The 16892-nt window shown below is 37.3% G+C and overlaps 2 protein-coding genes across 4 annotated transcripts in view; one reads left to right on the forward strand and one right to left on the reverse strand.

Annotated features, from left to right (window-relative positions):
• Positions 1-5330, forward strand: part of esama (endothelial cell adhesion molecule a) — a 40640-nt gene extending 35310 nt beyond the window's left edge. The window contains exons 3-7 of the mRNA XM_082158276.1: positions 123-324; positions 582-737; positions 1542-1664; positions 2542-2671; positions 3625-5330. Of these exons, the coding sequence (XP_082014402.1) occupies positions 123-324; positions 582-737; positions 1542-1664; positions 2542-2671; positions 3625-4078 (1065 nt within the window). The 3' untranslated portion in view covers positions 4079-5330. The remainder of the gene's footprint in view (positions 1-122; positions 325-581; positions 738-1541; positions 1665-2541; positions 2672-3624) is intronic.
• A 1042-nt stretch (positions 5331-6372) lies between these two features.
• On the reverse strand, positions 6373-16362 carry fez1 (fasciculation and elongation protein zeta 1 (zygin I); the record flags this gene model as incomplete). Of its 3 annotated transcripts, XM_082158278.1 has the most annotated exons (10): positions 16071-16361; positions 13947-14316; positions 12342-12441; positions 10623-10709; positions 10090-10255; positions 9319-9593; positions 8492-8572; positions 8291-8366; positions 8028-8093; positions 6373-7246 (listed from the first exon to the last, which is right to left on the reverse strand). In XM_082158278.1, exons 2-10 carry the CDS (start codon positions 14261-14263, stop codon positions 7230-7232), a joined length of 1185 nt encoding a protein of 394 aa, XP_082014404.1. In that variant the 5' UTR covers positions 14264-14316; positions 16071-16361. The 3 variants fall into 3 exon arrangements, with proteins under 3 accessions (XP_082014404.1, XP_082014405.1, XP_082014406.1); XM_082158279.1 differs by lacking the exons at positions 12342-12441; positions 13947-14316; positions 16071-16361 and adding an exon at positions 11584-12324; XM_082158280.1 differs by lacking the exons at positions 6373-7246; positions 8028-8093; positions 8291-8366; ... (3 more) ...; positions 10623-10709; positions 12342-12441 and having other exon boundaries at positions 13943-14316; positions 16071-16362.
• Positions 16363-16892: the final 530 nt, after the last annotated feature.

Consider the following 16892-nt stretch of genomic DNA (forward strand, 5'->3'; position numbering starts at 1 on the left):
TAATTTATATATGAATGCATACATATTGTGAAATATTCTCAGAATTGGCAGAATTGTTATCAACTATTCATTCCTCATTTGTAATTATGATCCCTCCCAACCACCTCTTTGTCTTTCTTTAGATCATCTCATACGTCAGTGGACAGTTAAGTCCTGGCACTCCCCAGTTTGCAGGTCGAGTTGGTTTTGTCCATCAAATGCCCAGCACCAACCTATCCCTGTTCATTAACAACACCAAAGCATCGGACTCAGGGAAGTACATGTGCCAGGTCATGATCCCCGGGGTCACAGGAACCACCGGAGAGCTAATCCTTAATGTTAAAGGTGAGTACTTGCTGTCACACTGTGGCGCACACATGCAAAGTCATAAAACACACAAGCCTATGGACTTGTCAGATGCACAAACATGTGCATCATCCCCTAATCCTCTTTCATATGTGTTCTGTGACACAGGCCACACATTCTTTTTTTCAAACACTTGATTCTGTAAGTGCAGCTTTTCACAGAAAGATGGTGATAAAAAAAAAAAATTTTAAAAAAGATTTTACTCTACATTTAACATCACATCATGTCTCTTTCAGTTCCTCCCTCAGTGCCGGTGTGTCAAGTTAAAGAAAAGCCTGTTCTTAAAGGAAACATAACTCTGGCCTGTAACTCTAATGATGGTAAACCGGCCCCCAAATACAAGTGGACCAAGACGAGCCCTACCTCAGAAGTCTTTTTCTCTCCCGCACTAAGTGAGTCTATCTATGTAAGACACAAGAATATGTTTACATAATGTATTCATTTCAATCTTCTTTCTAATAGCATATTGTGTCTCTCTAGTTCACATTTCAACATGTTTCCCCAAAAATCCCTAATGTCTTTCAATCACATTTGACTGTATGTATTTTGTGGAAAAGAGGTGAATTTTTGAGGAATGTCCCAGTCACTAACAAAGAAAGCACCATAAATATATATTAAAAGTCATTTACATGACTCGGGATCCATTCGCAACGGTTAACAGCTCACTTGGAGATAAGGTTATTCATGAATATTCACTTTATTTTGGTTGGTTTGTCACATGACTATCGCATGACTTCGTGATACAGCACACGGGTCATTGACTACTTTTATGATACTATGAAGGTGCTTTTTCATCCTTTTTGAAGCTTGAGCTTCAGAAAATTATATTACTCAAAATATTTCCTTTTGTGTTCCATGGAGGAAAGTAAGTCATGTAAGTTTTGAACTGTGAATAAATTAATAAATCATTTCAGTATTTTCATTTTTGGCTAAACTAATCCTTTAAGCATGATGGGGAAACAGTTTGGGCTGAGATTAAACCTTAAACATGACCATAATTATATAATTCTCGAGGCACTGGAATAAAATCCTTGGATATGTTGGATAAACATTCCTGCCATTCAGCTGGCAGGACTTTATCGGTTACTGTTACGCGATCTCTGTTTCAAATATTAGATTTTTTTGGGACCTCTGGCTAAGTTATTTTTGTAAACATGCATGTCTGACTTTAACCTCACACTGTTGTGTTGTTGTAGATGAAACGGCAGGAACTTTAAAACTGAACAATCTGAGCAGTAATATGTCAGGAAAATACGTATGCACTTCATCCAACTCTGCAGGAGAGGAGACTTGTTACATCAACCTGGAGGTCATCACATGTATGTACTGCTGGTTGGTCATTACATAAACTTGTTCAAAAGTTTGGGGTCAATTTTTTTTGTGGATCTTTTATTCAGCATTAAATTGAAGTGACCGTAAATACATTTACATTAAAATGCCATTAACTTTCTATTCATTAAAGAAATGTGTTACGGCTTCCACTAAAACGTTAAGTAGTGTAACCGGTCTTACTCGACCCACTTCAAGCGGGATTCGAACCAGGGTCTCCAGCGTGATGGGCTGGCACGTTAACAAGGGGTCTTTAGCGATGAAGACCCACAGCCTCATGAGATCAACCTCACTCCCATCCAAGTCAACGGCACCAAATGTAGCCGGTCCTACTCAACCTGCGCCGAGCGGGATTCGAACCGGATTCTCTTAGGCGCGGGCGCGCTAACAAGGACGCTAAAGACTGCAGCCTCTAGCGCTCTTCTTGAGGCCAGGGGAGTGAGGTTTACACACACTGCTCTTACTGGTCTATGTTCGTTACAGTAGCACGACTGTTTTCAACATTGACAATAATTAGAAATGTTTCTTGAGCACCATATCAGCATATTAGAATAATTTCTGAAGGATCTTGTGACAAAGACTGAAAATTCAGCTTTGCCATCTCAGGAATAAATACAATTTGATGTAAAACAGTAAAAATACAATATAAAACAATAGAATATAAAACAGTTATTTTAAATTGTAATAATATTTCACAGTATTTCTCTATTTTTCAAATAACAGTTATTATTATTTTTAAATAACGAAAGAACATAAGAGACTTCTTTCAAAAATATTTTAAAATATTCGAATTGACCCCAAACTTTTGAATGGTAATGTATTTGTTTATTCTGTCTTTCATTAACTTTACCTGTTCTTTTTGTGCAGCAACTAATGCTGGGATGATCGCTGGTGTTACGGTTGGTTGTATTGTGGCTCTCATTCTGATCATTCTCTTCCTCTTCTTCATGTGGACAAGACGGAAAGACACAGAGGAGGATTTGGCCAATGATATCAAGTAAGATAATTATGATTTATTGATTGATGTTACGTATTAAAGTCTTCTGCTCCCACAAACACTCACAACAAGCAATTGAATGCAGCAAAAAGTAGGAGTTTATTGGGTTATGCATCTTTCCTAAATCAAAGCAAAATAAAAAAACATGTTTTACCTACCTATTAGCTATTCGTAAACAGGAGAAATGCATTGTAAAATAAATTGGCACTAAAGTAGTACTTTTACTTGATTCAATACAATTACCAGTTTACGCCGTTTTAACAATTCCACTCCCCACAAGGAGCGTAGTTACATTTTGTCATTTACTCAGCCTCAAGTTGTTCCAAACCTGTATGAATTTCTTTCTTCTGCTGAACACAAAGGAAGATATTTTGAAAAATGTCCGTAACCAAACAGTTGTGGGTCACCGTTGATTTCCATAATATCAAAAAAAAAAAAAAAAAAAAAAATACTATGGAAGTCAATGGTGCCCCTCAACTGTTTGGTTACTGAGATTCTTCAAAATATATTCTATTATCTTCCACATAACAAATTCATACAGGTTTGGAACAACTTGAGGGTGAGTAAATGATGACAGAATGTTAATTTTAGGGTGAACCATCCCTTTAAATAATCTTAGTGCATTGCACAAAGGCTAAAGGCACACAGTTAAATAGGCTTAGCAGGTTTCACAAATGCTAAGAGGGCACACACGTAAACATGTCTGAAGCAAGAGAGGGGAACTCAAAGAACGGATATCCTCACTCTGCTTATATCCACCAAGCCATTCCAACCCGCTCGTATAATCAACCACACCTATCACACTCTGAGTCTGGAGAACGAGAAGAACACAAACACACGTGCCCACACACATATACCCTCCCACACAACTGGGACATATGAGTAAAAACACCAGTACGTCCAAGAACATGACAATAACTTGTGTAGACACTAAGTGTTTTTGTGTGTTACAGGGAAGATGCTCAGGCTCCCAAACGCGTCTCATGGGCCAAGAGCGGCACTGGATCTGACATCATCTCTAAAAACGGCACCCTGTCCTCCATTCAAACCAGCTCTTACCAGCGAGACCCGCACAATCACCACCATTACCCTCACTCCGACACCGCATCCATCACCACGGCCACGGGCAGCATAGCCGCCTACCGCGCACAGCCTCCGGCAGACGCCAACCTGGAGCGCTCATTGCCGGGCTACAACACCAACCCCACCCTGCCCCGTGGGCCATCGGGACCCCCCAGCACCAACGGAGGCTCCCATCACACCTCAGTGCCCCGGACAGCCTCTGCCCAGCCTCAGATTCCACGTCCGCCAGTGCTGCCCACCACCGTAACAGCGGCAAATATATCCCGCATGGGAGGGGTACCCATTATGGTGCCAGCGCAAAACCAGGCCGGCTCTCTGGTGTAAGACCAATCACTTCTGCTGACCTCACGTCTGCGGTCTTACAAACTGAAGCACATTGGAAAAGGATGGACTGGAACCGATAAGCTTTTTGCCTCTGTATTGAAACAGCATGGTGTAATTTTCTTTATTTACATTTTTTATTTTATTTTTTATATATAAGTAACGTAAACAAACAAATATAAAGATGCTCATTGTTTTGTTTTATAAATTCATCGTTTTTTTACTGTCCAAAGTATTACTGAAAAGCCTCTCCTTTCTGTAAAGTGTAACACTGAGATGTTTGCATTATTCACATTTCTTTTCATGACAAACATTTTATTTTTGTGTTCTTGTTGCTGTTACTGCTTTGCTGATTGTTCTTTTGCAAACTAAAGATGCTAACTTGCCTTGATGAAAACAAATGAAAGGTCTATTCGACGTTATGTACAAGACACTCCTCATTAATAATTACGTTTACATACGATCAATAGCATATGTTTCATAGCCGCATTGGTTAAAGGAAATATCGAGGACATCACTTAAAGTGGCATCATATTAAGTTGCTATATTTGCCTTTTAAATGTTTTTTGGCCAAATATATTTCAAAACAAACCCGTGTTGTTATCTCTTAGAGATATATGGTAGCATTATTCAATTTAGAAGTGTAAAATTTGACGGTATCTTAATCTATATTGATTTTGTACCCCATGAATCTATTTTACAACTTCAATAATGTATTGTATTGATTATGTAAACAATAATTAAAAACATTCATTCCTTTACCTTACTGTAAATAAGGTATTTATTTCTCATTCTAGGTCTGTGGTTATTTAATGGCAGCAAATAAGTTCATGATTTATCTGGTGGATACAAAACCAAAGATTTTCTGTTCAGTGGTTGTAGATGTGTAAGTAAAAGGGGTTGTGAACTTTATTGCAGACAAGAATCACAATAGCGTATCTGTAAATATGCCAAAATTCATGTTATATTATTTTTTTATTTAGCACATAATTCATAAATGCTATTTAAACACTATGTTTTTCTTCTTTTCTTTCAAACAAAGACTTGTATGTACTCAACTGTGCAACTGACTGTTTTTCCAAGCACAAATATTTTTTATTTAATTAGAAATGTTTTATTGCCTGTACCCATGTCAATATTTTTGTCATCTGCAGACTGGATAACCTCAAATTGTTCTGTAATATAGGACATATACCGTCTGGACATGAAAACACTTTGTATTAATATTTTGAATAAAAGAAACTGGCTGTAAAAATTCAGTCTATAGCTGTTTATTTACAAGGAAATATATAGATATACGTAGTAAAGTTACGGTCATATATTTTGTATCTTACAGTTCATGTGTATTTGTTTAATTGTTAATTACCTGTTTAGAAGATATCTGTTTATGCTAACTAAGAGTCTGTCTAATAGTGTTTTGGTGGGGGTGGGACCGTGGGAGCTAAAAAAAATCAAATAAAGTGTTCTTATAAAGATAAAAATGCATGATTAAAACAGTCATGGGCATTATTTTTCGCGCGCTTTTCAATGAAAGCTGTTAAGTGAATTTAAGAAGATTCAGTTCAGTTGACTCTTCTAAAAAGAAGACAGCGGAAGGTAAGATAGTGTTTTATGACATTTCTAGTGATACGTTATTAATAATATTTGGAAAATATCAAACATAGCACGTTATGTATAAATAAATAAGCTGCATTTTAGCAGGGTCAGTAACGTTATTGCTAAGCTAACTGTGGCAGTAGATCTCCACAAATGAATAGTCAGATGTTTACACGAGCAAAAATGAATTCGTGTTTTTATATTTTATCTAACATTTGATATATTTCAAATATTGTTTTTAAACACTGTAATAATATTTTTAATTAAATGATTCAATTAACGTTTAAACGTTTAATAGAAAAAAGTACAAATGAACATCACGGTTTGTAATATATTAGAAAAAAAATCCCTTCATAAAGGTAAAATGCCTCTAAATATTGAAGTCCCAAGGAACTAAACACCGCTTAATAAATAATTATAATGTATAATGTAATATAAAGCAGATCTAGAAAAGTCAGTCACACTCACCACCATGACTCTGGAAACTTTTTTTATTTTTATTTTTAAAGTATTGGTATTATCAACAGTTTTGATGTCACCTGTTTATTAGGGTTCACAAACAACACTTGTAAGCATTATATTTCACTAAAAGGCCACATCAAAAATCCTCCTGTAATGTCAATACGCTTGTGCTTATGATTATCTGCGTATGACTGACCTCGTGTGGAATGTTGCGGTATTACAATGAATCAGTCATTCAGTTTTTTTACAGGGTTTGACATTTATTGGAACTGTAACTCAGCAATACTTCACATTCCTCCATGTCCCTTAGTAAATAAGAAATATATACATTAAAGAAGCACAAATCATGAATGAAAGTTAAAGTTAATAATAAAAAAAAAGTTTTATTAGATAAATGGATCATCAAAGAAACCACATTATGTAGAACTATATTTAATTCATACATAGGATGAAAAAAAAAATCTTAGGTTACCCAAAATAAGAAAAGTCACAAGGTTTCTCCCTATAACTTGGCATTAATGTAGAACACTAAAACATGCTGTATCTTCAACCAACCTCTGCTGAAATGAAGCCACAATACTAAAACGGCAAAAAGCAGAATGTCTGGATGGATTATTTTCAAATGTGCTCTCGAAATCAATGCATCTGCGCCTTCAGAAGATTGTGAATAATGCCCTTCTCATCATCACCAGTGTTCAGAACGGATGTGAATTATCAAGTAAAATGCCTTATGTTATGCATATCTTTCAAAATAAAAATAGTACCTGATCGTAGAGTTAAACCGATTATAGGTCACCTGTTTTACGCTTACACGTTCCATATGGCTTTTGGCCTGAAGTAACGTACATAGTAGAAAACATGTAAAGCACCAGGCGCTGTGGTATGAACGTCGTGGATATGTGAATACAGGAAGGGCAGTGAGATGAGCAAGGTCAAAGGTCATTAGATAAGCAAGAGAAGGATGGTTAGATGTTCAGGGTCCCTCGCTGATACTGGGTAAGGGAGCTCATGCAGCTGGGCTGGAGAACTGAGAGAGGAGAAACGAAGACACCTGGCCTCTCCACAGTCTCACCAACAGCAGATCACGCTCAGGACTTTAGGTAGGACACAGAACTGCAGGATGGAGATATGATAAAGTATTAATGCGCTCAATGCTACTAAAAGTCTAGAATAAAATGTTCTTCATTCATATATTTATTTATGAGAATATTTAGAGCTGGAGAACAGTATTACCCTGGAAATCCAGTTTTTGAATTAAATGCATAATCATCTCAAAAGTACAATTTTGATTTCTTATATCTACACTTCCCGGCCCCCCAAAAAAGTCGCTGTTTGGATTTAAATAGGCAAATGATTAAGAGTCTATGATTGGATCATTATTGCAGTGATTATTATGTTTCTAGCATGTTATATGTTTGGCAACAGTTCTTCAAACCATAATTGATGGAGTGTGTAGCTTTTCATTTCTTAAACAATCATGTAGGAAGACACATCATGGTCATATTCCAGGATGACAATGTCAAGATTTTTTCAGGCTCAAATTGTGAATCATTTTCACTTTAATTGGCGTGAATTTCACTTTAAATTCATTGAAAGTCTTTGGGATGTGCTGGAGGAGACTTTACAGAGTGCTGGACTCTTACATTGAAGATCTTGACCAAAAATTGATGCACCTCTTGATGGAAATAAATGTGATCCATTTTTTTGGGCCGGGCCGTGTATATTTATCTTTTGACCTATTTAAGAGCCACAGTTAGTTTCTCTAAATTCTCTTAATAAATAATAATACTATATAAATCAATCACAATAAAAATCTCAAATACACCGACCTCACTGAACAATAAAAAATAAAAAATATCTTAATTCTGGAACAGTGAAAATATTTTAGATTTACCTTTTAATATATAGTCAGTCAGGAGGGTTGGGACCTTCTCACTGTCTTCTTTCATGGCGTACAGAACTGCAAAACAATATTACATTTTATTTATGAAATTAATTGGCAGATACTTTTATTCAAAGCCTTCAATGTACACATTTACATTTTTATCAGTTCAAGCTCAAGCCCATGATCTTGGCGTTGTAAGCGTCATTCTGTTTGAGCTACAGAAGAGCCCTATATTATATAGTTGAATTATTAATGCAGTTCAGTACACTTACTTTTTGTGAGCATTTGCAAGTCATCGACAGATGGAGGAGTCACTTTTTTCTCATATGGGATGACTGTGTTTAGGTACTTTTGACCACACACAAGAAAAACACAGACACAGTTTACGATCAGATTTTATACCTGCATCCAGTATATATGTTTAATCCAGCATAAATTGAATCCAGCACTTTAACTGAAATGCTCCTCCTCACCTGTTTTTCTGTCCCTGAGGTCCCAAAGGTCTGTCTGATCCCTGTCTGCAGGATGTTGGACAGACCCTCCATGCTGAAGCGCTGGAAAACATTCAAATATAAAATATTTAGTACCAGAGGTTTCTGTTCTCGTACAGTACAGTGCAAGCTAGAGAACAGATCTGGTAAGCATTTAAAACTATTAATTTTATTTATATTGTCTTATTTTAATTATATATATATATATATATGTGTGTGTGTGTGTGTGTATATATATATATATATATACTGTATGTATATATATAATTCAAAATAAAATATAAATAATTTAATATAAATAATACAAATATATTTTTTAAATTAATAATATAAGCCATTTCATCAGTTATCAGTCATAAAAAGTAAATATTTATTAGTTTATAATAATGGCCAAAAATGTTTATTTCTTTACACACGACTTTCTTTTTCTATACCCAGTTTCGACAAAAACGACAACAACCTTTCACTTTTATTGGATAAAATCCCAGGCTTCCGAGTTCAGGAAAATGGTGCACAGTATATTCAATTTGAGATTCACAATTTGCCACATTTACTACCTCTAGTCTCCCATCCCTGTGAGTTACTTCCATGATGTAATGGAATCACAGCGGCATTACAGTAAGAGGAAGCTAGTATTGCCTTCACAGCTCATACTGCAGGGGAATGCTTCCTCTGCTCGTCCAGTAAGTGCTAAGTGCAGCTAAAGAGTGATGGGCTGGGATCCATTAACCGTAGAGAGAGAGATGTCTGTGTCTGGAGACTGAATGGAGGTAAACATCATGCATCTATTCTACTTTCAACACACTTACTTTCGCAGGCATGCTCCCAATCTTCTCGGAGCGAGTAGATCCTTGTAGACTCATGGCCTTGTCCTTACGCCTGCGCTTGCTCAGCTCCCTTTGCTCCTTCTGTCTGTTCTGGACCTCCATTAGAGCTGTGATGAAGGTGTTCTTCACCTCTTTCTCGAACTCCAGCTCGTCCCTCCGGGCCAGCTGAGTTACCAGTTCCTCCGAATACTCTCGTATCGCCGCCTCCACCCGACACAAGATGTCAAGCAGCGCCGAGCTCGGCATCAGCCTCAGACCTGCATGACAAACAGCATAACAACATCCAGTTTCAAAAGCGAGCAACACTTGACTTTCACACTGTGAGTGTGACTAATGTTGGGCTTTAACGTAATATTTCTTTAGTGTTGCTTTCAGTCGACATGGGCTATTTTTCATTCACTTTTGTTCCACTGCATCTTTTGTTTCAAAAACATGATCTGTTTCATATGTCCGTGGGAATCTTAAACAACATGGTTTAAAATAGAAACTATTTTCTCAATAGACATCTGTTTCTATTCCTGGGGTGATGTAAAGCATATTTACATTGACCTTGATCTAGTAATATAAAGGTACTTCTCATAATAATGACTTTTGCTGATGAACCTTATGCTGTTGCTTGTATTTGAACCATAAAGATAAACATAATCTGTTACTTGTCCATGTAGATACCAACTAAATATAAATCAGTATTAGTTTTTTTTTTTTTTTTTTTATTTAAGAATTTATTTATTAATTGCAGGTTTATCTGTGCACCTTCATAAGAGCAGTTGTTGTTGGAGGCCTGAGACAGCATGCGGATCTCCTCCAGTAGGGAGGGGTTGCTTTGAGAGGAAGAGACCCCGATATCATCGTCCTCCTCTTCCTCTGTCTCTCCAGGATCTGGTGAGTTTTCCATCATCTCCACAATCTCCTCAATCACCTGGTGAGGGAATAAATAACAGATTTCAGTGGATGTTTAAACAGTTTTAAGGACACAAGTAGAACTGTAGTTTTGAATTTAAGCTTTGTACACAGTGAATAAATGCAATCCCATAAATAGCACACTTGATTTTAAATCTAGCAAAGCTTTAAAACTAGGCTACTGTTCAAGTGTAAACCTGCCCGATGTAAACAAACCCTCAAACACAGTATTAGGCTAAATTTATCACCCACAAAATGCTGGCACACTAATTTATTAACCTTTTGAAGCATTCATTATTAAATCACAAAAATGATTTACTGTAAACAAGCATTCTGTTTTTTTTTTTTTTTTACCAGTGCAACACATCTGTTTAGGTTAGGCTCACCTGATCAGCTGTGATTATAGGTTCTTCACGCAGACAATTGGCATTTTCATTCTTCTCGTTCATCTCATCCTCATCTTTTTCATGTATCTTTAAAGCCAAGACAATGAAATATTTCACAACATGTTTAGGAGCATCAGCAGTATCAATAGGACAAGATGGTAGAGAGTAATGGCTCCATATAGTTCCATTACACTCATTGGTAATGTGCTGAGGAGAGTGCTTTTAAAGGTAGCTTATAGAATGCTTGACAGCTCTTCTGGTCCACATTGATGTACAACCCGACTACTCATCTACAGTACTTCACTGCTAAAACGAATCAAAAGCTAACATTATTAGATTACCCAGAGTCTTCTGTGTCATCATGATGACTGAATATAAAAGAAAATACGGAAATGTCTGCCAGTCAGGCATGGAGACTTCTGTAAGATTTTTTCGTGATATAGAAACTGTTTATTGCAGAGCTTGTGACAGGCTGAATGTCAGAGAAAGTAGATCAAGTTAGGTTTTTGGCAGCCAGTGACTGTATTTGCTGTCCATTTGGCATAAACATACCACACCCTGAATCGAGAGGGCAAAGCTGTACTCTCACATAGTGCTGCAGTCATTTGCTCTGAGGAAATAAATGCTTTTTCAATTAAGGAGAATTATATTATTTCAAGAAGGGTTTTTCATTGTCCAGTGCTTCAATGGTAATTGCTTTGCAACTTAACTCAGTTCCATTAATATAATATAATTAATATTATTATTAAAGTACCCTAACAACAATTAATTTGTACTGATATTATTAACATAATAATAATATCAAAATATAGATAAGTATTAAAGGGGCTATATGTAGAAATTAGAAACCCTTGTTTTTAGCAACACCAGTGGTCGTTAAGTGAACTGCAGCCAGCAACTTATTGCTGGTGCTATTAACATAAAAGAGACTGAACGTGATTCAATGCCTTGATATACTTACGGCAAAGTTCTTTTTCGTTCTTTACTTAGAAGTAAAAAGATGTTGCTTCGATATACTGTTAACGAACATCCAGACGTCATCCATGCTGCTGAGAGCGACGTTTAGATGAAAATGTACTGTAAATATGTGGTGTGCACTTTCCTCTCAATAACAAAATAAACACACAACAAAAATGACAGAGGTGAGAAAGCAGCAGTTAAGAAAGAATTGAATCATATTGATGTGGATATGTTTGCACCAGTTCTGCAATTCATCAGCATCATGTCGACAGATGAGGTAACATAACACTGTTATGATAGTTTGATTAAAAAGTATATATGCAGCTCTTTCGACATCATCCTGAACATTGTATAAGCATTTGTCTCATGTGTCATAGAACGGAAGAGAGGCTCTCGGGAGCGAGTGTAAAGTTCACATCCTTTTGATTTTCCCGGCAAAAAACGTCATGAGTCCTTCACAAAAAATCAGTCTACAGGCTTTCATAAGGTCTTGTTTTTTAAGTTTTGTTACTAGCTGTTTACACATTGTCAATGAAAAGCTAATTATTAATACATAAAAATACTTACATATAGCCCATTTGAAAGAAAAGGTTGTGCCTGCATTGGTAAATAAATTGTTGTCCATCACATTTTATTGTACTATAGATGTAAAGTATAGTCATGTCCTATAGCACTAATCTATACAGTAACCCTGCAGGAAATACAAATCTATAATCATATCAACAGCATGAAAGTTATCAGAGTAGAGCAGATGTTTACCTCCTGATCTGAGAGGTTGCCATTCAGTGTTTCTGAGGCGGGGTCATCCCAGCTGGACACAGAGGAGGGGATGTAGTTGTCAGTCAGAGCATCCCACACACTACAAAGACACATGCATGGACATTTATATACACAATGTTCCAACCGACACAGTGAATATGAAACAAATGAGACATTCATTCTCAGAATTATTAATAATACATTCTTTAACAATGACTTTAATAAGAAATCACACTTATATGTATTAATTATGATTTGTTAGCACTGGGAATGTAGAGACAGATCCAATGTACACAGCATTCATTTTATATGCATTTGTGCACAGCAGTGACGCTACAACATGTTTAAGTTGCTCTTTAAGTAGATGCTTTCCATGTTTATATAACCAGGCTAGTGACAATGCTTTCTTTCTCCTTTCTTTCTCTTCTCTTTTCTGTCTATTCATCTACATGCCGAAATTACTCTCCACACTTTCTTTGTGCCTCTGTCTAGTCATCCAGGGAACAAGTGGCCATTCAAAGTGTGCTGATCTCTGAGGGCATACAGACACAAGCCTACCAGCCTCCATGCCAGCCCTGCAACAACACCAAACTGGTACAGACTCATCGTCTACCCATATGTCATTGTCTGAAGGAGTTTCTGTTTACTGTCTGAAGATCTCTAAAAGCAACATCTTATCTAGAATATTTACCATCCGTGGGTTAAAAAAAGGAGCTGCAGCAGGCTTATTTCTGTAATTTGTCAGATGCACAGCCACAGGCTGAATTCTAGCGCAAGGACAGATTTGTGTCTGAATTCAAGCCAAGAACAAAAGCCACGGGCAATGAGAACACATCACAGCGGGAAACGCAGAAAATAACATGCTAACAAATCATAAATCAACAACATATTTACAGCACAAACTAAGAGTGTTATGAGCAAGATGCTCAAATACTGGAAATCCCCAAAACATACTCGTTTTTATCTCTTAAAATGCTACAGATTGGAAAAAAGCATCCAAAAAAATTACATTTGAAGCAAATGCACAACTATAAAAGCTAAATTTCTGATGTTGTAATGCTCTTTTTTTATTTCCTTACAATATTTGTGTATATTTTTGCCATTAGAGTCCCAATCAGTGATGATGTTTTGACTGTTTTTTAAATGCATGTGCGCTATATTTAGACCAAGGAGATTTTTTTGTCCTGTTTTGCGAGAGGCAGATTTGAAGGCAAAGAGAGGATGGTGACAGGCTGCCAGCACAGGCAAGTCAGGACAAACAAAAGCACTGAGGCGTATAAAAATTTGCTGAATAATTCACGGCCAAACCATGGACACATGCACACAGACAGGCGCTGGTGATGGACAAAGGGTGTTTTTTTATAAAGTTTGATTGACAGGGCAGTTGGCAAAGAGACATGTCCTCACTTTGATTGGCAGAGAGAGCCAACTGGATGGGCATATTTATCAGCACAGTGATAACAGTGTCCATACATGTATTTGGTGATACTTAATTGTGCAAAAACGTGAAGCCAATTGCATCAAACTGCACAATTAATTAATTAATCTACCTACATGTATTTACGTTATATATTCTGGAAGTGGAACAGAAAAGATCTTGCTTACTCTTCATCTTGAAGCCTCTCCTCATCCTCCTCGGCGTGAGATTGGTTGCGAATGGGTGCCAGGCCTTCTGTTTTGGTGTTGTAATTATGGAAGCACACATTCAGCTTCTCGTCAAATTCATTGACCAGGTCCTCCATGGACTTGAAGCTCATCATCTCAGAGAAGTTCTCTAGCTCGGAGAAGTCTTCACGGCACAGCGGGGCCAGAGGAATTGTTTTGTGAGGCCGGCATGGAGGATGCTCTGATTCGAGCTCCTCCCTCTTGCAGGGCCGCAGATCCTCGAATTCCTCATCCAGGCACACCAGAGGGGCCTCCATCCTGATGCCCTCTTGATCGCACAGTCACGTGGAGGTCGGCACTGCAACAATCCCTGATTAAAAAATATAATAAACGTCAAAATGTCATTCAACATCTCAAATCACCGTCTAAAACATAAAATGCTGAAAGTGAAATATTTCAAATCGTTTTTCACTTATCTTAAACAGCTAAAACTGTATTTGAATGAAGTTATATAACATCAATGGCTTCCTCCGAGTCAAGAACATTTTGTACGGCTTATTTAATTATTGTACTATTAACATTTAGACTTATGCAATTTTTCTCAGATGACATCTCGTTAAATTAATTTCTTTCTCTTCCACTAAGCAAGCATGGGGCACGAATGACTGCATTTCGCTCAAGCAGAGTGAAAGTAATTGTGTTTAATTTGCATGGCGGTAGAACCTCTGGGATTTTTCCCAATGAATTCCTGGTCTGTGAGGCAGCCAAAGTCAAACAGCAATTATAGCTACTGCTCATTCAAATTCACTTTTTCAAAAAAAAAACTAAAAAAAATTGCTAAAGTATGTACAGTAGCTTTTTTTCTGCAGTCATTAGTGCCTTATAATACACAATTTTTTTTTTTTTAATATTAACATTTATTTTTAGCAAATTAAATATTACAATATGAGCTGCAAAAGCTAATTTTGCCCAAAACAGATGCTATTGCATTCTCTTCAAGACAAGATGACTTGAATGAAGATTCACTCTTCATTGGAATGAACAAGTTCAGTCTGAAAGTAATTATAACATTAGTTCATGCGTCCTTTTTCGCCCTGTGATCTGACAGTTCCCATGAATGAGCTTGAAAAGCTTTATCAGGCTTAACGTCAAAGCTAAAAGACTGCAGGATAAAAATCCATTTAAAACAGAGTTGCATAAGCTTTTACCCCAACATCACATTAGTCAGCAATGTGATATTATTTTACCCTTGTGTGTATGTGTCTGTCTGTCAGAATTAAGGTCGTGACCTTTTCCACTTCCTAGTTTTTGGCTACCCATTGATTTGTTTTTCCGCCACCCATAATTCTGTGCCTATCGGCAAAACCAGTTAAAAAAAAAAAACTTAACATCCAAATCCAATGACCAAAGCACAGAGGTAATTCAATGTTACAGTGATAAACTGCTGGCCCTTATTCACAATTCCTGGGGAAGGGGGTGGAATTGAGCAGGAGTGTAAATAGCATATTGACCTCAAATCAATCGATGGAACACAAACTATGGCAATGGAATAAAACACTTTTGCTGTGCGACCTCCATTGAGGATGACGTGATCTAAATGTGCATTACATTCATATTTATCATCGTGCTGATAAATGCAAGAGATATTTCTCAAATACACTACTTAGAGGATAAATTTGGATTACAGAATGAATTTGTGAGTGTTAACATTGCTTGTGGCAGGTGTGACCTATGTTGTGAAAAATGAACATACCATGTCACAAGATAAGATTAATTGACGAGCCATGATGAGAAGAAATATGGCGGACCACATCATAAAGCATGGCAGAGAAAAAAAATAGAAACATCCCACTGTAACGGTTGTAGATGAAGAATTTCTTTAAGCCACATGGATTTGAAAATATTTTTGATTATCCAAATGGAGGACGAATATTTTAAAATTAAAAATAATAATTATAATATTTTTTCTACAAATATGTACTGAATGAAAATGGAAAAAAAGAAAGGGATGGATGCATAACGGATGGAGATCAAGGTTACCAGATTTCCCAGAGGGAATAACGGGAAAAACAATGGCGGGATGGAGACGGAGTGATGGAGGAGAGAGAGGGAGGAACAAATTACCTGCAGAAGAATCTCTTCTTGTATATCTGGGTAGAAAGAGCCCCAGCTATTCCAATATAGTCAGAGCGAAAACACCATCAGCAAATCCTGGTCGGGATGAAACAACACCGGACACATTCATTCCCATCACACACACGCAAGCACTGTGTCGTGATGGCCGCTCAGCTCACTGTTCTAGTCCACGGCGTCTTGTCTAAGCCAGCCGAGGCGCCGAGTGTTGTTTTCTGATCATTAAGCAGCAGCCGTCCTCTCCTGTTCCACGGAGCCTGCGCATTGCTACGGCAACTGACGGAATCATCCTCCTCGCCACCCCTCCCCCTTCTGCTCCTCTCCTCATGCACCTCACTCTCTCCGCCCCCTACCCCTCCCGCTCCCTTTCTCTCGATCTGCCATAAGCCAAATCCTTCCATATTCATGAGGAAGGGAAAAAAAACAGAGGTAATGGAGAGAAGCTGTAGTGGGGCTTTATTCACACCTTGAACTCGCTTGTCATCGGACACATCAGGGGTCTCTTGGCAGGATCCCCCTCTCATTACCCCTCAAAGCACGCTCAAGGGATTTTCAATGAGAAAGCCGTGCTAACAAGATGCACGCCGGCTCCTTGCTGTCAGTCATTCCTATTGAGATTAAAGATAGAAATGTGGCAAGATTACAGTATATTAATAATGTTGCAGGGTCATACTGTATAGTGTATTAGTATAGCATAGTGGGGTCCAAAAGAATGAGAGCACTGCTGAAAATGCTTCTATATTGTATTTTTCTTTTTTTTTTCTTTTTTTTTTTAATTGTTTTACAAATTATATTATTAGTATAACTTTAAGT

The sequence above is a fragment of the Leuciscus leuciscus genome (genome assembly GCF_965113295.1).
Source record: "Leuciscus leuciscus genome assembly, chromosome: 24".
NCBI lineage: Eukaryota > Metazoa > Chordata > Actinopteri > Cypriniformes > Leuciscidae > Leuciscus > Leuciscus leuciscus.